The following is a 25,170-nucleotide window of genomic DNA, read 5'->3' as shown; positions in this document are numbered from 1 at the left end:
GCAGAAGAAGTTGACAATAGATGTCTCCACTAGTCGACAGACTTGACAGCTCAGCAAAGGGAACCAGTGACGTTGATTTAATTTCGAAGGTACAGCTGAAATCGGAAGGGATGTCGTCCGTTGAAGAAATGGAAGTGAAGGCGGGGCATCCCCCAGCATGTAAGTATAATGAATTATGAAGTGGTCTTTAACATAGCGGAACACAGAAGAGTTTGAGATGGTGTTTATCCTTTGTTACCAAGCTACAGTCACGTTTACGTGATACGTTGATTTAACAAACAGATGGAGGCGTTTTTCAAGTTGCAGACTATACTAACTTTCATGCAATGAAAATGTACCTTGACGGACAACATTAATTGTGAATTGATGTGTGTTACCTGAATGCATATCTATTGATATACATTATAAATGTTGGTGTATGTGTGTGTATATACTATATATATATATATATATATATATATATATATATATATATATATGTATGTGTGTATATATATATATATATATATATATATATATATATATATATTATGTATGTATTGTATAATGTATGTATGGAATGGGTCAGAGTGGTTCAATGGCTTTTACTAGTCTTTAATTTAGTCTTCTAAATAATTTTTTGGATTAATATGGAGTGGAAAAGGCAAGGAACCATTGTTGTCATTTCTTCTAAGGATTTTGAGGTGGGAATCTAGGTCTGTGTATTGAAAATGTGAAAGTATCATGGCCTTCTGTCAGGTGCAAAGTTGCACCATTACAAGTGTGAAGAAACCTGTTTTTGCAAGAGTACATGAGGTGGCAGAGTGTAGGTGCTCACACATGGGGATTTTTTTTTCAAATGTGTGTACTATGTAGGAAACAATAGAAAATAGCAAGAAATTATGGTCCTGCAAATGGACATCACAGAATCATCTCCTTCCTCATCTTTAAAATTTGTCAACATCATCACTGCCATCTGGAGGTGAAGTCACATGGTCTCTGGGCTAGACCCATTTTATCATTAACAATGTGTACTCCTCATTTTGACATGAGAACTGACATCTAGTGATTGCTCTGCTCATGTTACTATAAAACTGATAGAAACTCTTACATGAATTCAACAGAAACAACAGTCCTAAGTTTCTTTCTTGAAAGGCTATGGATTTCTAGCCAAAATGGGGAATGTCAATCAGGGAAGGGAGAAGACGGGGGATAGGTGTCAGTGGAGAATGGTTGTCATGGGACAATAATTTGATGCAGCCCAAAAAAAATTCTCCTTGTCTTTCCTATTTGACACATGAGGGGACAAGTAGGGAGGGTTGCCACGTAAATGAAGCAGCTGGCCATACTTTGTCATGCTACATTGCTTCTGACCCAGGCAGTGGGTGGGAAACAAGGATGACCCTTTCTTCTTGGAGAGTTAAGAGGAGAGGGGAATGGGTGGTGGGTGTGGGAGGGTGCATGCTTTGACTCGCTACCTCCTTTTTAAGGGAGAAGAAGACCTTGGTGTGTGATTCACCATGGTCTTGGGTCATGTGTTAGACTCATGATTGACAACTATTACCCTCTCAGATGAGCTCATATATGGCCGATCTGTGGGTAATGCTGTGACCGTACACAATATACACACCCCCAACTCCTCACCTTGAGAGTTGGAGTAACTGCTCACCTCATAGTGATGTTGAAATTATTTTAGACCTGGGCAAGATTTAGACTCTGGCTGCTGGAGTAGTGGTTGTGAATGCTACCACTGCACCTTCGAGCCATGTATTGACCTAATTGTATACAGTAGGTACACGCGAAAACAAGCGCGGCACTACGATCGCGCTGGTACTGTTTACATCGCCATAATTTTGCAACCTGTTGGATTTTGTTTGGCTTAGTTTGAATGCTTTGAGCGTTCAGCGTATGCGCAGGATATTCAAATTATCTTGTAATTGTGCAAGTGTATACCCGATTCTTCAAAAGCAAATAAATATTCACCGATTCAAACGCAAATTTGGTTATCACACGTGGCAAATTAGTTTTTCGAGTAAAAATATTAAGGTATGACATCAATAACATTATATTTTAATGTAATAATGTTGTTTTTTAACCTATTTTCTCCCATATATGAGCAGCTCAGTATCATTGGGTAATATACACGTGGTGATTTTTTTACCCAAAAATCTTCACATGCCAAGTTGCATGTGCGCCGAATGGCCTACCGGCTCCGCCGTTTGGCCTTTAAGACAAAAATTCCACAAATCAATCAATCAGCCAAGTTGCATGTCAATTGGGCCAGTGGTTTGAATTTTATTGATTATTTCTAAATTGACCAAAGTTGCCATGACATGACAACATGATAGGTGTTAGTAAGAATGGTATAAGAAGAAGGTCCTTCAATATTAATGCTCAGGTGATTTATTGACCCATAAATTTTATGGGTCAATAAATCACCTGAGCATGTCATTAACATTGCAGGACCTTCTTCTTATACCATCCTAACTAACACCTATCATGTTGCCATGGCAACTGTTGTCAATTTAGAAATAATCAATAAAATCCAAACCACTGGCCCAATTGACATGCAACTAGGCATGTGATGGATTTTGGGTCAACAAATCACCAAGTGTATAATACACAACGATCTTAAGCTGCTCATAAACGGGAGAAAATAAATTAAAAACAATTTTCTTACATTAAAATAATATTTTATTGATGCCTTACCTTAATATTTTACTCGGAAAACTAATTTACCGAGGTTGATAACCAAATTTGCGTTTGAATCGGTGAATATTTGTTTGTTTTTGAAGAATCGGGCTTTATGATAAAACCTTCACATGCCAAGTTGCATGTCGATTGGGTCAGCAGTTTGGATTTTATAGATTATTTCTAAATTGACAACAGTTGCCATGGCAACATGATAGGTGTTAGTAAGAATGGTATAAGAAGAAGGGCCTGCAATGTTAATGACATGCTCAGGGGATTTATTGACCCATAAAGTCTTCACATACCAAGTTGCATGTCAATTGGGCCAGCGGTTTGGATTTTATTATTTCTAAATTGACAACAGTTGCCATGGCAACATGATAGGTGTTAGTAAGAATGGTACAAGAAGAAGGTCCTGCAATGTTAATGACATGCTCAGGTGATTTATTGACCCATAAAACCTTCACATGCCAAGTTGCATGTTAATTGGGCCAGCGGTTTGGATTTTATTGATTATTTCTAAATTGACAACAATTGCCATGGCAACATGATAGGTGTTAGTAAGAATAGTATAAGTAGAAGGTCCTGCAATGTTAATGACATGCTCAGGTGATTTGTTAACCCATAAAACCTTCACATGCCAAGTTGCATGTCAATTGGGCCAGCAGTTTGGATTTTATAGATTATTTCTAAATTGACAACAGTTGCCATGGCAACATGATAGGTGTTAGTAGGAATGGTATAAGAAGAAGGCCCTGCAAGGTGATTTGTTGACCCATAAAACCTTCACATGCCAAGTTGCATGTCAATTGGGCCAGCGGTTTGGATTTTATTTATTTCTTAATTGACAACAGTTGCCATGGCAACATGATAGGTGTTAGTAAGAATGGTATAAGAAGAAGGTCCTGCAATGCTGTTGACATGATCAGGTGATTTATTGGCCCATAAAACCTTTACATGCTAAGTTGCATGTCAATTGGGCCAGTGGTTTGGATTTTATTGATGATAATCTGAAAATTTACAACTTCATGGTTGCCATGAAAAGGCAAATATGATATGATGGAGATGTCTCACATTGTTTTTGACATGCTCATGTGATTTGTTGGTCCTTAAAACCCAAGTTTACCGAATTTCAATAAAATTGGACCAGTGGTTTAGAGTTAATGTATATTTCTTTACCGGAATCTTTACAAATTACCACCCTTAATTCTAACATTTTGTTATGGTAAAGTCTAGCCAAAAATGCGGGCTAAAAAAATAATTTAAAAAATCGCATCTCCTTTATTTTTCAAGCATTTTATTTCTAATAAAGTTGTCTTTCATATGCAACAATAAGTTGAGGGTTAATTTTTTTTTTTTTAATTTTGTGCCCGTACCTATATACAGGAAAGGAGCAGTGCTTGTTGGGTCTCATCTCCTATTTTCTAACATATCTAGACTCAAATTCATGTGTGGTTCTAGCTTAATCTATATATCTTTGATTTCCAATTATATTTAGGTTTGAACTTGTGTTTTGTTTGAGCTTGGGCTATATATCACCTAAGCTATTCATATATTTATACATCTATATGGGAGGGAGTGGGGTGGATGGGAGTGGAGTATGTGGGGATGGAATGGGTGGGAGTGGATTGTATGCCTTTATTTTTTGGCTACCTCCCATGGAAGGTGGAAAAAGCCTTTGGTATATGTATGTATATTCAAAACTATTTCTTCACTTCCTTTCGACATGTGGGCTCTCTTAATTTACTTCCATGAGCTGATAAAGCCCTCCCATCTTTAATCTGGAGATCTCTTCTATCAGTACAATGTATGTTTATACAGGGAGTCCTTGGTTTATGAAGGTCTCGACTTCCACTATTTCAAGGTTGCAACACTGGCAGTGCTTGTCCCTGTCCTTTTATATATATATATATATATACACACACACACATACATACAAAGAACTATTTAATTAGCGTGGCAAAGGAATATGTCATCGTGTGACAATATACTAAGGCAGGAAGAAGCATTTTTGATTACTATTTACCATTCAGGGATGTGTTATGTTGCCCTGGCTGTTCAATCTATACATGGATGGGGTGGTGCAAGAGGTGAATGCAAGGGTAGTGGGTCAGGGGTTGGAGATGGTTAAGAAAAATTGAGAAAAGTGGGAAATAAGCCAGTTGTTGTTTGCTGACGACACTGTGCTTGTAACAGGATCAGAGGAGGGATTGAGGAAGTTAGTGACAGTTTGAGAAGGTGTGTGAAAGAAGGAAGCTGAAGATAACTGTGGGCAAAAGTAAGGTTTTGAGATGTACAAGGGGAGAGAGTTACAGTAGGCTGGAAGTGAGCATTAAGGGTTTTAGATACTTGGGTGCGAGTGTGGCAGGAAAGGGAGGAGTGGGGGTGGAGGTAGAATGTAGATTGAGAGAAGCGAGTAAATGCCTTGGTGGATTAAAAAGTGTAATGAGAAATAGACATCTGGGAATGGATGGTAAGAGGAGGTTATATGAAGGAGTGATTGTGCCAACAGCACTGTACGGGGCAGAAACATGGAACATAAGAGAGGAAGAGAGAAGGAGTTTGAGATGAGATGTCTGAGAAGTATGATAGGGCTTACTAGGCTAGATAGAGTGAGAAGTGAGGAGGAGAACAGGGATGGAAAAGGAGCTGGGAGATAGGGTTGATGAAAGAGTATTAGGATGGTTTGAACACATGGAAAGAATGAGTGAAGAAAGATTAGTAAAAGAAATGTGGAAGGAGTGAATATGAGGGGGCGTCGTAAGATGAGATGGATGGATGGGGTGAAAGGGACATTACAAAAGAGAGGAATGTCTTTTGAGGAAGGATGGGAGAAGACAGAAGATAGGGGTAAATGGAGAAGGGTTGTGTATGGATGATGCTGTGATGCATGAGGGAGAGTGGGTGGGGGATGGGGAGTGAGGAAGTATGTACGAGAAAAAATTTGATGCAGCCCAAAGGGATTTCTCCCCGTCTTCTCCTTTTCTGCATGAGGGGATGGAGAGGGGGGTTGCCGAGTTTATGAAGCGGCCTTGCTGTGGATGTGCTGTGTCATGCGACACTGCTTCTGACCCAGGGCAGTGGACAGGATGCAGGGATGACCCATCATCCAGAAGGTGCGAAGATAAGAGGGAGGGTGGAGGGGAGTGGAATATCTAGGGAATGGAATGGGTGGGAGTGATTTCTATGCCTTTTTCTTTTTGGCTACCCCTTGTGTAAGGGGAAAAGCCGTTGGTATATGCATGTATGTATTTATCATTCACACTCATGTTTGTGCTGCTTTTTTAGGGAGAGCTTTTTGCCATTCATTATGGTTCCCAAGCATAAGGAAGACTAGTCTGATAGCAGTGCATTGAAAAAAAAAGGAACTCAATCAACATGGAAGGTACTTCCTAAGGCAGGTTCCGACCCGAGCCAAACATAATTTTATGATGTTGCAGAGGAACGAAACTCCATCATAATTCGGACACCCTGTATATATGTGTGTGTACTGTATATATATATATATATATATATATAATATATATATATATATATCAGGAATGTGCTATCAGTAATTACTCATGGTAGGCAATTTGTGATTTTATGGAGTAAAATATTATCAAAATATTTGTCAGTAGAGTAAATGGATAGAAATATCAAGAAAGTTTACTTAGCGGTACTAAATATATAAACATATATGAAAAAATATAAAATGTTTCTGATCCAGGGCAGTAGGCAGGATACAGGGATGATCAGTCATCCTTGATGAGTTAAGATGAGAAGGGGAAGGGTAGTGGGTGGGAGTAGGTATGTCCCTTTTACTTGGCTACCTCCCTTATAAGGGAGAAAAAACTCTTGGTATATAGATAGACTAAATATATTAGCCTGTTTATACAGAAAATCCATTTTACTTTTGGGTTAGGGCACTTGACAAAGAGTTCTCATCTACTAACCTGTCTCTTCCTTACATGTTATTAATCAAAACTCACAAGCCTGATAACCCTGGGAGACCTATCACTTGTTCCATAGGACCTGCTAGTTATAAATTGTCTAAGTGGCTTCTGTCCATCTTAAGTCCTCTTGTTGGTTCTATCTCAAGTAGCCACATTAAGAACAATGATAAGCTTTACAACCTAAATTTAGATTACAATTTTAAATTAATTAGCTATGATGATACTTCATTATTTACTTGTCCCTGTTTCTGATTTATTGCTCTTCCTTGAAGAACTGAAGAAACATGAGTTGCCACCACCTACCACCACTATCATTGATTTAATTAGATTATGTATTGTTGATTCAAATTTTGTGTTTGATGGGAAGTATTTCCAGCCAAAATTTGGTATGGCTATGGGCAACCCACTTGCTCCAGTTCTCGGCAATCTTTATGTGGTATAGATACATTAATGATGTCATATATATTTGGCCTGGCAATGATGATACTACTTTGTACTTATTTAAACTTAATGCCTTGGTCCCTTCAATAAAATTCACCATGGAAATAGAAGAAAGTAATCATTTACCTTTCCTTGATGTAATGATTGACAGAAATGAAAGGTCTTTCAAATTTTATATCTACAGAGAACCCACCAATGTCTTTTCATATGTACATTTTTATTCATCTCATCATTACAGGACAAAAATGTCAGTGTTATCAATGTTCCTTAGACCATATAGAATTTGTAGTCCAGAGTTTTTGGATGATGAATTTTTAAGAATATATGACATATCTTCAAAATTAAAGTATCCTAAGCACCTCGTAGATAAATCTTGTAAAATGGCAAAAAATCTTTCTACGAGGAAAATGCCAGTAAATCTCTTAACTTACTTGTTCTTCCTTATTACGAGAATTTCGTCAAACTACCTCACATTAAGACTTTCAACATTCAAGTAGCATTAAAGAACTCCAATACAGTTAAAAGCCTTTTAATTAGTAAGAACTCCTGATAAGGAAGAAGGATGTATATATTCAATTCCATGTAAAAATTGTGACGTGCTATATAGGTCAGACTGGAAAGGAATTAAAAGTAAGGTTAAAACAACATCAGGATTGGTCAGATGTCTAACACATTAGTTGTTCATTTAAAGTATTTTAATCATTGCATTAATTGGAAGGGTGCCAGCCATAGAAATTGTTAGAAATAAGTCACATTTGACTAGAAATATAATAGAATCCAGTCTGATTAAAGATACATTTGTCAACAACTTAAATTTAAGTCAAGGAATGTACAAACTTGATCATTTTATTGTTGAAATAGTGGTGGCCCAAGTGTCTGCTGCTGTGGTATGGGTTAACCATGAAAGACTCCCTCACAACCTTTTCCTGTTCCCATCCATTGCCTCCCACTTTGTACAAATTTTCATGTTTGTTTCACCATTGTATGTACCCTGAGGATGTCTGAATAGACAAAAGTGCTTGGTCATATATATATATATATATATATATATATATATATATATATACATATAATATATATATATATATATATATATATATATATATATATATATATATATATATATGCAGCAGTCAGTTCAAATCCTGCCCAGGGCTGAAATGATTTCAGCATTACAGTGCTACAAGCCATTACTCCAACTCTCATGGGCAGTGAGTTGGGTATGTGTATTTACCTAGTTGTATTTTGTGGGAAGGGGAGCTACGCTCGTGGTGTCCCGCCTTTGTATCTCGCAGTGTCTAGTTTACCACTCTATGTGGAAAACTGTTTTTCTTCAGATCTCTTCTGTAGCTATGTTTTTGATTTTCTTTCCATGTCCTCTTGTGCTTCTCCTGTCCCAGTTTAACAAGTCCTCTCTATCAAGTATTTCTATGCCTTTCATGATTCTGTAGATGGTTAGTGGGTCACCTCTCTCTCTTCTTTGCTCCAGAGTCAGTAAATCTAGTTTAGCCAATCTCTCCTCATATGACAAGTTTGCGAGTGCAGGTGCCATTTATGTTGCTGCTCTCTGGATTCTTTCTATTTTCTTTATATTCTTTTTGGTACTGGGTGACCACAATGTCGCCGCATATTCTAGTCTAGGCCTTATCAGTGTGACAAATATTTTTTTAATAATTTCTTCGTTTAAATATGTAAATGCCACTTTTACTGATCTTAGCAAGTTGTAGGATTCTCCAACAATTTTGTTTATCTGTATGTCATAGGACAAGTCATTTGAGATAAGTACACCCAAATCTTTTTTGGATCTCTCCTTCTTCACCTCCTTGGTTCCAGTTTTATATTGTTCTGATATTCTGTTTTTGCTTTTTCCAAACTCCATTATGCTACACTTGTTAATATTGAAGTCCACCTCCCAGTTCCATACTTTATTCAGGTCTTCCTGCAGTGATTCGCAATCCTCTTCAGTTTTTACTTTCATTGACTGTTTGGCGTCATCAGCAAAGAAGCTCATGTAACAATTCACATCATCCATGTCATTCACATAAATAGCATTACCCATAGCTTTTTCATATTTGAGCTCTGAGCTCTCATCTGGGAGGGTAATAGCTATCAGTCACAAGACCAACACATGATCCAAGACTGGTGAATCACACATGTATATACTAAATGACCTTTTGAAATGACCAATTCAAAGTATCCACCCATCCTACACTGATTCATTGTCCCTGTCTCAGCACCTCATGGATGAAGGGTCATCCCTGAACCCCCCACCCTGCACTGCTCAGGTCAGAGGTATGGTTATGCAACAAGACACAGTGCCTTACTTTTGCCCACATTTACTTTAAGCTTTCTCCTCTCGTATACCCTCTCAAATTCTGCCATTAACTGGCTCACCTACTTCCATTCCCATCTTACATGCATTTACTTCCTGTACCACCCCATCCATATATGCATTGAGCAACCATGGTGACATTACACACCCCTTTACTTCAGACCACTTAATCAAAAAACCTGCCCTCTCTTTTTCCTATTTCTCACTACCAGGACTGTATGCACTTGCAAAAGCCTCTAAATCCCATTCAATTTCACCATTGTCTATGCTATCCGCAAAGACTTTTCACTCCAGTACACATATTCCTATGTTGTCATTTACCAGAAGTGCTACTCTTTCCCTTCCTTACCCACTCTTCATTCTTGACATCCCTACACACTCCCAACCTTAAACTGATCCCTCCCTTTCAATTTGGTTTCACTTGACACTAACACATCCATTTTTTTTTTTCTCTAAAGCATGCCACCAGTCTCTTCCCTTTTCCTTTCATATGTATCACATCCTTGCACATTTAATGACCCAATTACTAGGGTTTTGGTTAAGAGTCCTTTCAGACCCTCCTATGCTTTGAATTTTCATTGAAGGAAAATACAGTGGAAGATCTGTAGTCCTCTCACTTGTTCCCATCAATATTTTATGATACACAGTGGAAGGATCCACCACAAGGTGATCCAGAAGAGGTAGATTCATAGAAGCAGAAAAAAAAAACAGGTTCAAGGGAATAGTATCAAGGAGGAACAGCAGTAGTACAAAAGTACATTATTATTATTCCTTGATGATTTTAAACAGGGATTTCCAAAACAGTCTATATAAAATATTGGTTGCATGTTAGCATGCACTCAGTACCCCGGTATGGGGATAGTAAAACTAGTTTGGAAATAATTTCAAAGTAAGATTCATGTTTTCAATAGTTCATGTGTCCTGTTACTACACACAAGTATAATTCTCCCCAGCATAATGATGAGTCAGCAATACATTTTCACCTGTCTTGTTTTACATGAAGGGTTTCTAATCTTATCTTTGATAACAGAACAGTAAAGACCTCTTTTCTCTTTGATTCAGTAGTGTAGTCTCTTCTCCTCCTTTTGACTTAGCAGTCTACATTACCACCAACAACAAACGTCAATAATCTTTACAATTAGATAACCCCCATATGTCTCTTTTTCCTCCCTCCCTTCCCACCAGTATCCTTTTCTCACAGTGAAAAGGAACCAAGCTTGCTCCTTGGGTGGGTGAGAATACAAGAAACCATGTTCAATGTTAAAATACAACTAGTAACAAAGAACGATCAATCTTGATACAAATATAAGTACTGTACATGCTTAGCTCAAAATACCTTATGGTGTGTTCACTAGAGAAGTTTGGAGTTGGCCAATCTTGGACATATAGACAAAGAATTGAAACAAATATCAGCAAAGAAAGTAGATTCCACAAGGGACAATAAGATGCATGCAGGACCTGACCATAAATCAGGTACTCACTGAATGTCCAGACATTGCAGTGTCAATATTTAAAAGGAAGCTATTGTCTAATTGGAAAGAAGCACATGTAGTTATAAGAAGAAATAAAAGAGGACCCATTCAACAGTGGATAATTTTTATTAATATCATTGACAAAGTAGTAAGATACCCAGATGGATGGAATATTAGGAAATGTTGGATGGAGAGTTCAGATTACATTTGGGTGGTAAAGTATATCTAATCTTTTCACTACATGATAGCCACAGACATCTCCCCTGAGGAAATGATGAGCAGACATGCTTGGAGTAAAAAAAAAAAAAATAAATAAAGCCTGATATGGAAAATGAAATTTTAATGTGATTTTTTTTATTTTTTGTTTTTTTATTTTTTTTATTATTTTTTTTTTCTATGGAAAATTTAAAACTTGTTTTTGAGGATATTACTCAAGAAAACAAATCACTCCAGAGATACACAAGAATGACACTAGAGCACCTGTAATCAGGTCCTCATAGATTATCAGTACATAATTGGCCGGGCATCAGAAACCAAATGGCCCAGGAGTACCGTAATCACCTCACGGAAGACACAGGACAATGTCTGACACTGCCACACACTCACTCACCCCAGATAACTTGCATGAGTTGTGATTGGAACCAGGTTCTGTGGGGTCATGGGACTCTGAAAAAGGATTTAAAGAAATGAATGAAAACTGGAAATTGGTGGCAGGTAGTTTTGCAAGGGATGGTAGCCATATTATAAATGATTATCTGATTTATCAGAAAAGATAAATGGTGATGGCAGCCACAAAACCATTAAGGTTACAAGTATAGTTTCTCCTCTCCTATCCCCCCCCCCCATCCTCTCTCACTCTATATATAAGGAAAGATTAGATGCTTTTGTACTTCCACTGTTCCTCAGAACCTATAATTTACCACTTATTGGGCAACCTCATTCTTCTCTAATCCCCCTATGGTGGTGGGCTGTGTTCCCATGACTGTCATAGAAGGCAACTGAATGGGTTGTAATGAGAGGACTAGTAACTCCTCATTCTCTGTATTCCTCTGACAAACACTTGAAACAAGGTCTACATTTGTACATTATATAGATTTAAATGCATTTAATTGAATCAATCGTCCCTTGTTCATGGAAGCCCTGAAATCTTCAGGTAATCGCATGTACCTTTGACTATCCTTTTTCCTTCTCTCCTTTCACAAATCGTTGAGTTATTTATTTCAATTTCTGAAAAGACTTCTATCACACTTTTTGTATCACAATTTCTTGGTTGAGTTTCATGTTTGGCATTTGGTTAGCTATCTTTGCAAAAATTTGATGTCTTGATTTTTATCAATACTTAATAAACTTTTCAGTGAAAGTTGGGGGAATGCGTGTTGCCAACCGGAAAAGAAGTACAGATGAGAAGGAAACTCCTCCACCACCAAAACCTGTACAAAAGAAGGAAGAGGAAGGAGAAGAAGGGGAGGAAGAAGAGGAGGTAACTGCCAAGAGGTAAGATGAAGAGGATGTTGCAGATGAAGAGTCAGATATATTTTGTTTAGTTGTAGGAAGCTATTATTGATGGGGATCTTTGATATTTTAATGTGTTTTCTGATTTTCTTCAGCTGAGGTATACTGGACTGAATTGGGTCATGATTCAATGGAACATTTTGTCTGGGGCCAGCCACTGAATTGAATAATAGCTTGGCATTAGCCACAACTAAAAGTTGTAGCCCATATTGGCTGCATAATTGTATGGAATCAGTACATTAGGGACTTTAATGCACCCCTATGGATCAGGGTCTTGTATTCTTTTATGTTCAGACAAATTTCCACTTTAACCACTTCACTACAAGTCAAATTCTTGCATGCAACATTGGCTGCCATATGAAAGGTGCAGCACACTACTTGCATTATAAAATATGAAGTTGCTGCTGTATTACTCATTCTCTTTTACTCTGAATTATAATAAATACAGAAAACATGATCAAACCAGTTTACAGTATCCGGGGTAACTCATGTACAACTACAAAAAATATATATATAATCAAGATGCCAATGCAGGCATCTTCACTCGCACCTCATGACACTACATAGGCGCCATTGTACCAAATTGATTAAATAATGCTAGGCCACTTTTTAACTTTCATTTATGCTGTTCTTAAATCTTGTGTAAAACTTGTAGAACACTACCTGTTTGGTATGTAATGTGTGTGAATACAGTGGTGTTGGGGGGGGGGGATCCAAATGTTAGAGTATGAAATTTGAGTTTGGGAGAGTATGTGAAAGAAGAAAGTTATAAATGATTGGACAAATTTAAAGGGATGGGATGTACAAAGAGTGATGATGGTGAGAAGTTAAATGTGAAAGTGAAGGTTGAGAGGCTGGAGGGAGTGGAAAGATTTTTTTAAGTGTATGTGGCAGTGAATGGAGGAGTGGAAGTAGAGGTGTTTACCAAATTGTAGTATACAAGAAGGGAGCTATGCTCATGGTTCTGTCTCTTGTTCTCCATTTATCATCACCTGTTTTATATTCATGCATGGTTCCAACTGGTGCTATATCATCTACACTGTTCCAGGAGTTTACACATCCAGTTTCACCTCATACAACAGGAAGGAGGGGAATTATTTTCATTGTTGTAAATTGTGTTCTTAATCTTTCATTTTGTGGTCTTTCACCATATCTTTATCCATGCAGTGAAGAACCACATTTGTTCTTCAGCAATTCAAATATCTTCCCTACAATCTTACTTATATGTTGTAAGGTGACAGGTTTCTTATCAGCACTCCCAGAACTTTCTCCCTTTTCTGCCTCTGTAATGGTCTTGCTTCACATTGAATAATGTAATGATGGCCTATTTTTAACTATCGAGGAAGCTTGCTGGCTGAGTGTGATAGGGCATCGTTACTTGCGGCAAAGATCGAGGGGATGGCAGTTTGAGCCCTGCTACTGGCAAAGTTGAACCAAGGGCATGGTGGTTCATCAAATTTCACACTACAAAGTCCTTCATAAGGGGCACTGTCCTAGCCTCGCGATAGGGAGGAGTTTGTGATGTTGAATCATTATATATATCAATATATATATATATATATATATATATATATATATATATATGTATATGTATGTATTACCCATTTGCAATATTTTACATTTTCTGGCATTGAGATTCATCTGCTCTTGGCTCCAGGCATGTCTGTTGTTTAAATTCTTTTGCAACTACATGCATCATCTGCAAACACGTTAGTTTATCCTTCTGTCATGTCATTTATGTAGAGAACATTACAGGAAGTAGCACTGACTCATGTGGGACTTGCTCATCATTACCCTACATCCTGACATCTTATCTTTCTCTACTGTCCTGGTATACCTCCTGTTTGAGGAACTTTTCATCCATTCAAGAAAATTAACTCCTTCCAATATGTTCTGGTCTTCATAGTGGTTGATTGTAAGGTTGTAAGGTAAATTGTCAAAGGCCATCAGTAGATGTAGGTACATGCCATCCACCCAGCACTCTCTTGCAGCACATCAGTTACTTTGGTAAAAGCTAAAAAGTTCAACACATGTGATATTGTGGATCTAAAGAAAAATTGTCTATCACAATATTATACATCTTCAAGGTATTTCACCCACCTAACTTTCATAGACAGGACCTCATGAGCTGAGTTCCCTTACTGTACATAATGATTAAATTAACAAGACATGGCAGTGGGGAACACCAATACTCTTATTATCTATTACCCAAGGTGTCCACCTTATTCAACCTCCTAGGTCCAAATAATGTGTATTCCTCTCCCAGCAAGGGTTGCTGTTGGCACGCTGAACCATGCTGATCAGAAGGTATTGCTGTATTGGGTGGAAATGTTTACAAATCTGATGAGTGGAGTTGGCACATGTTAGCCAGACGTCAGACATTTTTCTCAGTGGTAATGTCAGTTAGTATTGTGGAAAAATCTACTCGTAGCAAAACTGCATCCTTTGTTTTTGAGTGCTAAGCCAGCATATATTTTTTTTTTTTTTTTTTTTTTTTTTTTCCTCCCTCTCCATAATATCCTTTAGTAATTGTGTGGAGAATGAGGTTAACCAGGGTGTTGTGTTGTGTTAAATGCATGGAATTGTGACTCACTGCATGAGTTAAGAGTTTATTGTTGGGATTTTCATATACAGAATAAGCAGAAGCATTGTAATGCTGTCACTGTTGTTGGTTCATGGCTTAGTATGCAGTTTGGTGCAACAGGCTTTGTGGGAAAAAAAAAAAAATTGTTTGCCACAAGGACCCATGATTGGTACCTGTAAGTGATTGTCCTGTGAGATGAACATCAGAGGGAATGATCTTGCTGTTGCCCATTTTCAAGACCTGTTAACATCCTCGCCTCTGTTTCTAGGTGCAGCCCTGAGGGGCTAACACTTGGTCTCTGGACCAGGCCCAAGATCTTTGTCAGATTCTGACCACCTTGCAGCTTGTTCACAACTCCCCCCTTACCCTATTTAGTAATCTCTTAACTTGGGAAGTGCCCTGGAAATACTCCACCCAATTGTAGGTCATCTAAGTCTCCTGTTACTTCAAATCAGTATTTTTTTTTTTTTTTTTTTTTTGGGTGCCATCTCATGTTGGCATCCACAGCAACAAACGGGCCAACAAAGCAGTCTATCAGTGCCTCCTCGCAGCCTGCAGTAGACTATCCTCCCACACCTCTCCCCCTGAGGGTCCAAATTATAAGTCCTGTGTTAAAAGTGCTGGGAGGAACATTTGACAACACCCCCCTAAAAAATCTCATACACACCCATGGCCTTCTTCCTGCCATTGTAATCATCACTTTGAAATGGCACTGAAACTGATATGGACAGAGCATTCTTGTCATGCACATGGGCATCTCGTGACTGGAAATAATCCTCCCACCTGCACATCGTAGCAGAATGCCCTATTTGAATTAACCCTATTGACAACCTTATCTCCTCAGACAATAAGCAATACACTTGAATTTAAATGTCACAACATCAGTACTGCTATCATCTCTTTACACTTTTCTACAGGAGACAGAATCCCTTTCCAAACTATAGTTGCCCCATAGACAATAAACCTTGTGACATATCAATATTCTTGTAACATGAGAATATATCCACTTCCCAGCACCATGAGCCTAAAATATCTTATTGGTAGTACAGTATTATTATCCATTAGAAAAGAAGTGCTGGTGAATTGTTGATGAGACCTACCAACCTATCTTGTACTATTGTCAAATTTTAATACAGCACAGATCTTTGTAATATTAGTGAAATGTACACACATTAATATTATTGATTCTGGCAGCACTAACAGATCAGTCACCAGGACAAATGTTGGAACTTTGAGGAGTGTATGGTATTAGGAGATTGCAATTTGAAGTAGTACTGAACTGGTAAAATGTATAAAAGTAGGCTCTTAATCTACACTATTGATATTGGAGACTTTCTTTTTTTTAATGGGGTTAAAGGAATGACAATGTAAATTTATTTTTCAGACTTCAGTAAACATGGTGGTTTATTATTTTTTACCCTTTTCCCATCCGTAGTCCCCCCAAGAACCAGGTGATCGTATCAGGTGTGGTAGGAAAGGTGGAGCGTGATTTCCCAACAGCTGCTGTCAAGCACACTCATGAGAAGCCTGTTCCAACACACGATAACCGCAGTACCAACCCTTCAAAACCTGTGGTCATCCAGCAGCCAAGGAAGATGTAAGAAGGACCCTGTACTAGAGAGGAGGAAGTGAAGTGAACAGAATCTTGGATTCAGTTAATTCCTTCCACTGCCAGGAAGCTCTGCAGGATCTTCAACTTCATTATCCAGCTAAGCTTAGGTGGATATTTTGTTAAAGTTTCCTCAGCTTCCTTTGAACAGAATAAGTGATAATAATGATTATTATTATTTTTTTTTTTTGTATACTTGCAAACTTCATGCCCTCAACAAATATGATTGTTTATACATACATTGAATGTGTATCTATGTGTATATGAATATACATATGCACATGTATTTGTGAGATTTTTGATAAACATGAAAATCTACTGTCTTCAGAAGTCATGTGTTTTTACCCGGTTGAACATGGTCTGACATGTCAAACTGCTTTGTAGTCAAGGTAACACAATTTGATCATGTGGAATTTGCAAAATAGGTATTCTGTATGTAGATGTTTATATACATGATGGGCAATATTTGTGAATAATTTGTTGTATATTGATTAAGGTGGGGGGGGGGGGCAAGGAAACTAGCCCTGCCATTGCTCTTTTTTTTGTTTTGTTTTGAGGGAGTTTAATAAACCCACCAGAATTGGATGGGTCGGTGACCCTGAAGGGTAGAGATGCTTAGATGAAAACTACATAGAAATGTACACAAATGTAGATAAACATTATGAATACATTATGCCTATGTAAATGTTGTGTATACATGAAAGGATCTTTGACTGTTGAATATAAAAAAAATTGTCTCTACTTACCACCATAAATTCTTTCCTTTCCTCATCTCTTCCTGCACCTTCTTACATGTCCCTTCTCATTCTTTCTTGTTCCGTCTCTCCCTTTTTCATTATTCTTCTCCTTTTTTCCTTCTCTCAATTACCCTCATCCCTCTCCTTTCTTAATCCCTCCCCTCCCCTTCCCTTTCTGTCCTCACTCATAATGCTTTCCAGCTTCAGACCAGCATGTTGCTCATAACAAATAAGGAATGACTTCAACATTCAAGGCTTGAACTGTAAGCGACCTGGCAAGGAAATTGTGAAATTCTACATGGTTCATTCCTAAACACTCGTAAGAATCAATAATACCGTATTTGCAGGTTTACTCAGGAATAAGTGACAACCTTGATGGAGCAATTGCTTGTGTACATGTTTCTACATTGTAAAGTTGGCCATAATACATGTCTAGTTGACCAGAAGAATCAGTGTTTGATGGAGTATGTAATGGGAAAAATATGTCAACTGAGACACCTCATTTAAGAGATGGTCATTGCCCTCCAGATAATAGCTCAACCAGAAACTTTTGTAGCCTGTTCAAAGTTTGTGATAAAAGACATTGTTTAAGAAATGATGCACCTACCAATGTAAACAAAACTAAATCTCTTATTAATTCCCCTCAGGATTCTTAGACAAAGATTAAGCGGTATTTTATGATCAGCAGTACACAGACCTTGGACTTGAAGAATCATATATGCAGGTCTGTTCAGGAGGATAAAAGTAAATCTATTGCCATTCCACACATCTGGTATCAGAAGTAGGGAAGTTGATTGATTCAGGGCAAACGTTAATGTTGAAAAACACATTGATTACCAGCACATTATTTTGGGAAAAAAATTGTCTTTACTACTTGTTTTTCACAGATACACACTTTAATAGCATATCCCATAGAAGCAGCTGATGTTTCATGTTGAAGATACTAATTTATTACCACCAAATGTCAAGACTCGCAAATGCTTTCAGTACTGTAGTTCATGGTGGTGTCATGGTGAATTATAATTAATCAATGGATAATAATTGAATTTGTAGATAAAAGGGTAGCCCTCGAGTAGATTGCTAATAATGGCAAGAACTGAATAAATATAAATTGTGATTAAGAGTGCCACACACGATTCATGTTCCTTCATGATATACAGGAACAACAATCATTGAGAAGAATGGACAGTAAACATGTAGGTGACGTTTGGTAATTACTTTTAGATTAAAAATGTTACCATGGAAGAGGATAATGTGGTTTATTTGTTACTTCAGTGGGGAGATACCCAGAATGAATGAAGTGTTAAATATATATAGGAAACTTCAAAAGAAGAATGTGTACTTTGAACCAAAGGCTGTATTGGTGTCAGATTAAGGAGGTATAGTTTATAGCTGAAAGCCACCCAAGCCTTAAGAGGGAATCTACAAAGAAACTGGGGTCATGATTCATTAAGGAAAACTTTTTATATGTTGTAGAGAAAAAGCCATTTCTCTTAAAGATCCTGTTAACAGCATTTGGAAAATATAGTTCTTGTCCCCATTTTCATGTACATGATAAGGTAACCAAACCAGTCCCACTGTAGATGAATTTTAAAAAATATTCATCAAAGAATGTACTCTGTAATTGGAACAGCCCTTCAATGAGTCAGTTGCATGGAAACCTTTTTCAGTAAAACTAGGAAAACTGATGATTTTAGTCAAGTCTTTAGAAAGAAACTCCATTTAATGTGGAGTATAATTACAACTAATTGAAAACTAAAACCTAAACTAGTTATGGAACTTGTGTATCAAATTTTCTTTGCAAAGCTTTGTTTATGGTAGTTTTAGCCCATTTAATTACATTGCATAGGGAGATGCAAATAGGGAAGGCCTACTATGCTTTCCTTGGTGTTGCTTTCTTGTTTATATTAACATTATTATTAATTGATTATTTTACAAGGGCAACAGGATCTATGTGACTAGTATTCTCCTTGCCTCACTTCCTCCACAATGCAGTCAATATGAGGAATAGGATAACAAATTGGAGCACATTCAGTACACGTGCTTTATTTATTTATTTATTTTTTATTCAATATAATTTTTCTTAATGAAAATTTTTGTCTTGATTTTAAGGGCAGCACCTTTCTTTCCCATGGTTCAACAGTTAGCATACTTAATTTTCATTGGTCTGTTAGTTTAAAGATACTTTGACTTCCTTGTGGTCTGTCTGTGATCCCAAGTGCCACATTAATCATAATTCAGTGCATTTTAACATGCTAAAAGAGGAATGTAAGTGTTATTGGGGCATAATGCAGGTAACCAAGTGTTAACTAAGCTCATCATGATTGAACATGTAGAGCAACATTCCGACTTCATTCAATAACTTGAAGGGTAATAGGTTTAGATTTGTGTGTTTCCCCTGCTCAAGACAGTTGTTTATATGGACACAATTTTGTAATATTTAATATATGGATGAATACTTTTTTTTTCTCACCCCGGTGGTAACTTGTAATATTTGTGGGACATCAGAATTTTAAAGTTAACATTGTGAACTTGCATATTTTTAAGGCAGTGTGAACCCAGGTTTTGTGACTTCATAGATGCCAAGAATTGCATAGAGGATTTCACATCAAATTGGTAATAGTAATGTGCAGAGTTAAAAGTTGTATCTAATATCTGGTACAATTAACTTTTTTAATGTTAAAGCATATATGCTCTTTATACTGTTGGTTTTAAAGATCATTTCAGCACTTGCCATATTGAAGTTTTTCATAAGCCCCACAGTAATACAGCATAGGTAAGCATTCAAGAAAAGACATAGAAGATATACATAATGCAAGAAGATATAGTGTTACACTATATAAGAGTGAAGATTAATTAATATGTTGGAGGAGTTGTTTTGTTTTTTGCCTTGTCCTACAATTCTGTGGACAAATATTTAGTTGTAAAGCAAAGCTTGTCTACACATTGCATCATTAAATAAAAACTTGGAATACAGGCAAATCTCGTTATAAGAATGAGTTGCATTCCTTTACTAGATTGTATAGAGAACAATTTTACTGAATTAGACTTGCATGTAGGATGAACTGAGCAAAACTGAGGAACCATGTAAACAAAATTGCGTGACTGTGAAGGTTGTATTGCTAAAACTGATCAAGTAGTGAAAATGGTATTGAAATTGTGATGTCATGTGAGTAAAAAAAAATACTTGTTAAACGGTCGTATAACGAGGTTTACCTGTACATACTACAGTTGTGGGGAGGTGCCACATGTTAGTCGGTCACTGTGGGTCAGAACAGTGACAGCAAATTATATAACTGTCTTAAATCATAGAGTAGTTCCTTTTGCCCACAAAGAGAGTGGCTATTTCAGAATACCATATACAGTGACTGTATGAAGGCAATAGAGTATATTTTTGGACGAATGACAGCGCATTATTTGTAATTTGACTTTTACATTTTGAACGTTTTATTGTTTATTCAGATATTGATTAGAGTAATACACATAATGTAAACTTTTTTTCTTTTCCTTATTTTTTGTTCGTTTTAAATATGGTAGTGTGAATATAGTTTTGTGCAATATTTTTACTAATCCAGTAAAGGTTATGGGGAACTTGTAGGTGTCTAAGGAACTCATCAGTATTGACATTGTAAAAATTTATTTGTAGTTCCACCAATAAGTGGTACTAAATGGGTTTTATTGGTAGCAGTGTCATGTCTGATGCAATTTTACAAATGTGGCCAATTTGCAGGGTTGCTTTACTAAAATGTAATTGTAATGAAAAAAAAAAAAAAAATTGTTATTAAACTAGTTATGCTGAATCAACAGATACCAACTCGTATGAGGATACTCTTGCTGTGGTATTTGGTATCCAGCTCTTCTTTTGAAGAATGAAAGTTGAGGGGTGAACAATCAAATAAAAAATAATTTAAAATGTTTTCATTTGACCTCAATTACCTACCTGTATGGAGTAAATATCTTGATTTAAAAATGAGTTGGACACCCACAACTGAGAAAATAGAAAGTTAACTATATATATACATATACCAAGGGTCCCCCCCCCCTCCTTTTGACAATGGAGGTAGCCAAAGTCAAAAGGCATAAATCTTGCATCAATTTCAACCCCACATACTACATTCCCATTCACCACCCCACCCTCACTTTTCTTGGCCCCTGGATGACTGGTCATCCCTGCATCTCACCCACTACCCTGGATCAGAAGCAAGACCAAATATTCACTTGTACTAGGTAACCCCATTCCCCACCCACCCTTCTGTGCATCACAGCACCATCCATTCACAACCATTCCCCACCCACCTTCATCCCCTGCAACCCTCACCCCTCAATCTCATCCTTGGTAACCCTCTCATATTCACTCCATCTCCACACTGCATACATAAAATAAAACTAGAGACCACCTTTCAACAGTAATATAGAAAATGCAATAGAATAAATTGAGAAAGTTGCATTGCAGTAGCCCTACACAAGGTTTTACATATCCATCTAAAATGTTTGTCCAAGTTTATTAAAGCCATAGACCAATTCCTTCAACCACTGGATATTCTAAATACATAGAAAAATGTATTAAAACCAAACATAACACCTTTCAGAAAATTTCATCATGCAGGTTAATCTTCTTGTAGTCCACCAACTATGGCAAGACTGATCATAAGTCTTCGCAAGCACGTTGCAAGGGCGGCAGTGAAACAAGTTGTGTGATTCGTGGGTTTATTGATCGGTAGGTTATGCGTACAGAGGGGGCACGTCAAGTACCCAAGGAATCTAAAGAGCAACTGCCCGTGGGCGAAGGTGTTGGGTGCTGTAGGCACGCATACATACAGGGGGCTTTGTATAAGTATGAAAGGGGTCCTTGTAGTGGGAGGCGTCTGCGAGTCGGGCACGCAGTACACCACCCTTGCACTAGTTCACATAGTCCTATGCCCAGTACACTATATCACACCTCCCACCGCGCTCGCAGAGGCGACGCGAGCCGAGGCGAACGGCGTGGGGCAGGGGGGTCCGCGCGCGAGGGGAGGGGCGCGACGGTGGAGGGGGCGGTGCCACCGGACGGAGGTGGCGCCGATTGCGCCACCAGATTCGACCACTCGGTAGGCTAAGTTCGTATTCCCTGGACCTGCCGCGGCCCATGATCACGCCGACTTTGTCCCACCGAAGGGACGTGCTGGCCGACGCCCAGGGCAGGGAGGGGCCGGGCGTGGTCGTCGTATCGCCGGGTCGTCTGGGCGGCGTGGACCGCGGCCTTGCGATCGCATTCTTCCGAGCGAGCCTGCCATTCGGGCGAGAAGGACTTCGGGTGGGCCGGGACGCATGTCCGGAGGGGGCGCCCGAAGAGGACCTGGGCAGGTGAGCGGCCGGCCAGGGACGGTGTTCCGTAGTTCGAGATCACGGTCGAACTCCTCGCAGTCGATGTTGCCGTTGGGCGCGGTCTTAAGGATAAGGTGCTTAGCTGCAGCTTCGGCGTGTCCATTAGACTGGGGGTAGTTCGGGGAGGTGACCAAATGGTGGGCGCCCCAGCGTTCCGTGAAACGGTTGAACTCAGCGCTGGTAAATGGAGGGCCACCACCGGTGCGAAGGCGGAGGGGAACGCCGACCTCCCGGAAGTAGCAGCAGACCTTGCGGATGACTCGGGTAGCCGTCGTGTCCTGGCCGCAGGGCACGATGACTGGTCAACCCGAGAGTCTGTCCGCTATAACCAGGAACGACTTTCCTGCGACGTGAAAGAAGTCGGCAGACACGGATTCGAAGGGCCGTGTGGGGCGGTCGTCGCTCAGCAGAGGTTCTTGCTGTTGGCTGGGGCGAAGCACCTGGCACGGTTCGCAGGCTTCCACCGTGCTCTTGATGTCGGAGTCAATGCCGGGCCAGAAGACGGTTTGTCGAGCCCGGCGCTTGGTGGCTTCCGTGCCACGGTGGCTATCGTGGAGGCGAGCCAGCGTACGCTTCCGTAGAGCGGCGGGGACCACAATACGCTGGCCGTAGAGCACCAGGTCCCCGTCGGCGGAGAGGGCGTCGCGGAGCTACCAATACGGGAGGACGGAGCTGGGTAGGGCGAGGCGATTGGACGGAAACCCGGAGGACACGCAGGTAAGCAGGTGACCGTAAGCAGGGTCCGCTTGTGCCGCGGCCCGGAGTTCTTGGAGTGCCCTGTCGGCGTCGGGCGACGGGCCGTCCTCGCGGGCGCCGGCGCTGCTGGCGACAACGCTCCTGACATGCGCGGCGTCCTTGTCACAGTCGGTCTCGTCCTCCGGCGTGGGGCGGGAGACCGGGGCTCGTGAGAGGGCGTCGGGTATGCAGAGCTGCTTCCCTGCGCACCATTTCGCCGTAAAGACGAAGGGCGAGAGCCTCTCCTTGAGCCGCTGTAGGCCGTCAAGGGTGTACGAGTTGAGGATGGGGATGAGCGGACGATGGTCCGTCAGCAACGTGAAGTGGGGCACTCCAAACAGGTACAGTTTGCATTTGGATGTGGCCCACGTGACTGCAAGCATCTCCAGTTCAATCGTGGCGTAGCGGGTTTCAGCGTCCGTCAGGAACCGCGAGCCACAATGGACAAGACGCAGGTGTCCCTGGCCGTGATCCTGGAGAAGAGCGTACCCGATGCCGTAAAGGCGCGAGGCATCTGTCTGCAGTACCACCGGCAAGGCGGGGTCGAAGGGCGCCAGCACGGGTGGTGACGACAGAGCTCGCTTGACGTCGGCGAAAGCCTTGTCGTCGTCCGGGGTCCAGGTGAATGAGCGCTTAGGACTCAGCAGAGGCCATAAGGGTTGAGCCGCTGCCGTTATGGCCGGGGTGAAGTCGGCCAGCTGGTTCACCAAGCCCATGAATGAGCGGAGGTCGGTCAGGTTGGCGGGCGTGGGAAAGTCCCGTGTGGCCCTGACCTTGTCCTCGTCGGCGGAGAGGCGGTAGCCACAGAAGCTGACACTGGGGGCGGCGACTGTGAATTTCTCCTTGTTAAGGGTGATGCCGTGATCGCGGCACCTGGTAAGCATGTGGTGGATCCTCCGGAAGTGGGAGGGGAGGTTGTCGTCGAACAGAAGTACATCATAGTATATATAAATGATATAGACCATGGACTAAAATCTACTGTTTCCAAATTTGCTGATGATACAAAACTGTGCGGAGTGGCAAATGATCACTCAAACCAATTATATATTCAAGAAGATTTAGATAAATTACAGCAATGGTCTGAAAAGTGGCTAATGAAATTTAACACAAGTAAATGCAAGGTAAAAATAACAGCAAGTACGATTACAAGTTATTTGGAAATTCGTTAACAAAAGTGGATAGTGAAAAAGATCTCGGCGTAATTATCAGTAACGACCTCAAATCATCCAAGCAGTGTATTTCAGCCTCTGAGAAAGCAAATAAGATTCTGGGATTGATTGCGCGATCTTTTGATTTCAAAAGTCCATCACTCATTAACAAGCTATATAAATCGTTAGTTCGTCCACATTTGGAATATGCTGTTTCCGTATGGTCACCGAATCTCATTAAAGACATTGACAGACTGGAAAAAGTACAACGGCGAGCCACAAAACTGATTCCAAATATCAAAAATAAATCATACGAAATTCGACTTAAGCACATGAATCTGTTTTCCCTAAAAAAGCGTAGACTCAGAGGTGACTTGATACAGGTCTTTAAGATTTTAAAGGGAATTGACAACATCAAAAGTGACCAAATTTTCACATTGAATGAGAATCAGACAAGAAACAATGGAGGCAGTAGGCGTCGCCGGTGGCTGCGAAGCCCATCGGTCCCCGGCAGTGCTTGTACTGCCCATACGGAGTGATGAACGTAGTCAGGTGCTGGTCCTCTTCTGCGAGGTCTATCTGCCAGTAACCGTGGAGGGCGTCCGCCGTCGTGAAGAACCTCGTGGAGGGG

At 39.8% G+C, this 25,170-nt stretch overlaps 1 protein-coding gene across 1 annotated transcript; it reads left to right on the top strand.

Moving 5' to 3' along the window:
• Positions 1 to 21,209, top strand: LOC143020646 (death-associated protein 1). The gene is made up of 3 exons (XM_076177160.1): positions 1 to 159; positions 12,206 to 12,344; positions 16,382 to 21,209. Exons 1-3 carry the CDS (start codon positions 21 to 23, stop codon positions 16,545 to 16,547), a joined length of 444 nt encoding a protein of 147 aa, XP_076033275.1. The 5' UTR covers positions 1 to 20; the 3' UTR covers positions 16,548 to 21,209.
• Positions 21,210 to 25,170: the final 3,961 nt, after the last annotated feature.

Source organism: Oratosquilla oratoria, chromosome 3, assembly GCF_046742065.1.
Source record: "Oratosquilla oratoria isolate Oo_2021 chromosome 3, ASM4674206v1, whole genome shotgun sequence".
NCBI lineage: Eukaryota > Metazoa > Arthropoda > Malacostraca > Stomatopoda > Squillidae > Oratosquilla > Oratosquilla oratoria.
Note: the sequence above shows the minus strand (reverse complement) of the source record. Positions and strands in the feature narration are given on the sequence as shown.

Excerpts from the sequence above, each read along its gene's own strand:
- LOC143020646 (XM_076177160.1), top strand. The coding sequence starts at position 21 with ATGTCTCCACTAGTCGACAGACTTGACAGCTCAGCAAAGGGAACCAGT. Across the intron at positions 160-12,205 it reads GGCGGGGCATCCCCCAGCAT|TGAAAGTTGGGGGAATGCGT; the intron begins GTAAGTATAATG and ends TAAACTTTTCAG. Across the intron at positions 12,345-16,381 it reads GAGGAGGTAACTGCCAAGAG|TCCCCCCAAGAACCAGGTGA; the intron begins GTAAGATGAAGA and ends TCCCATCCGTAG.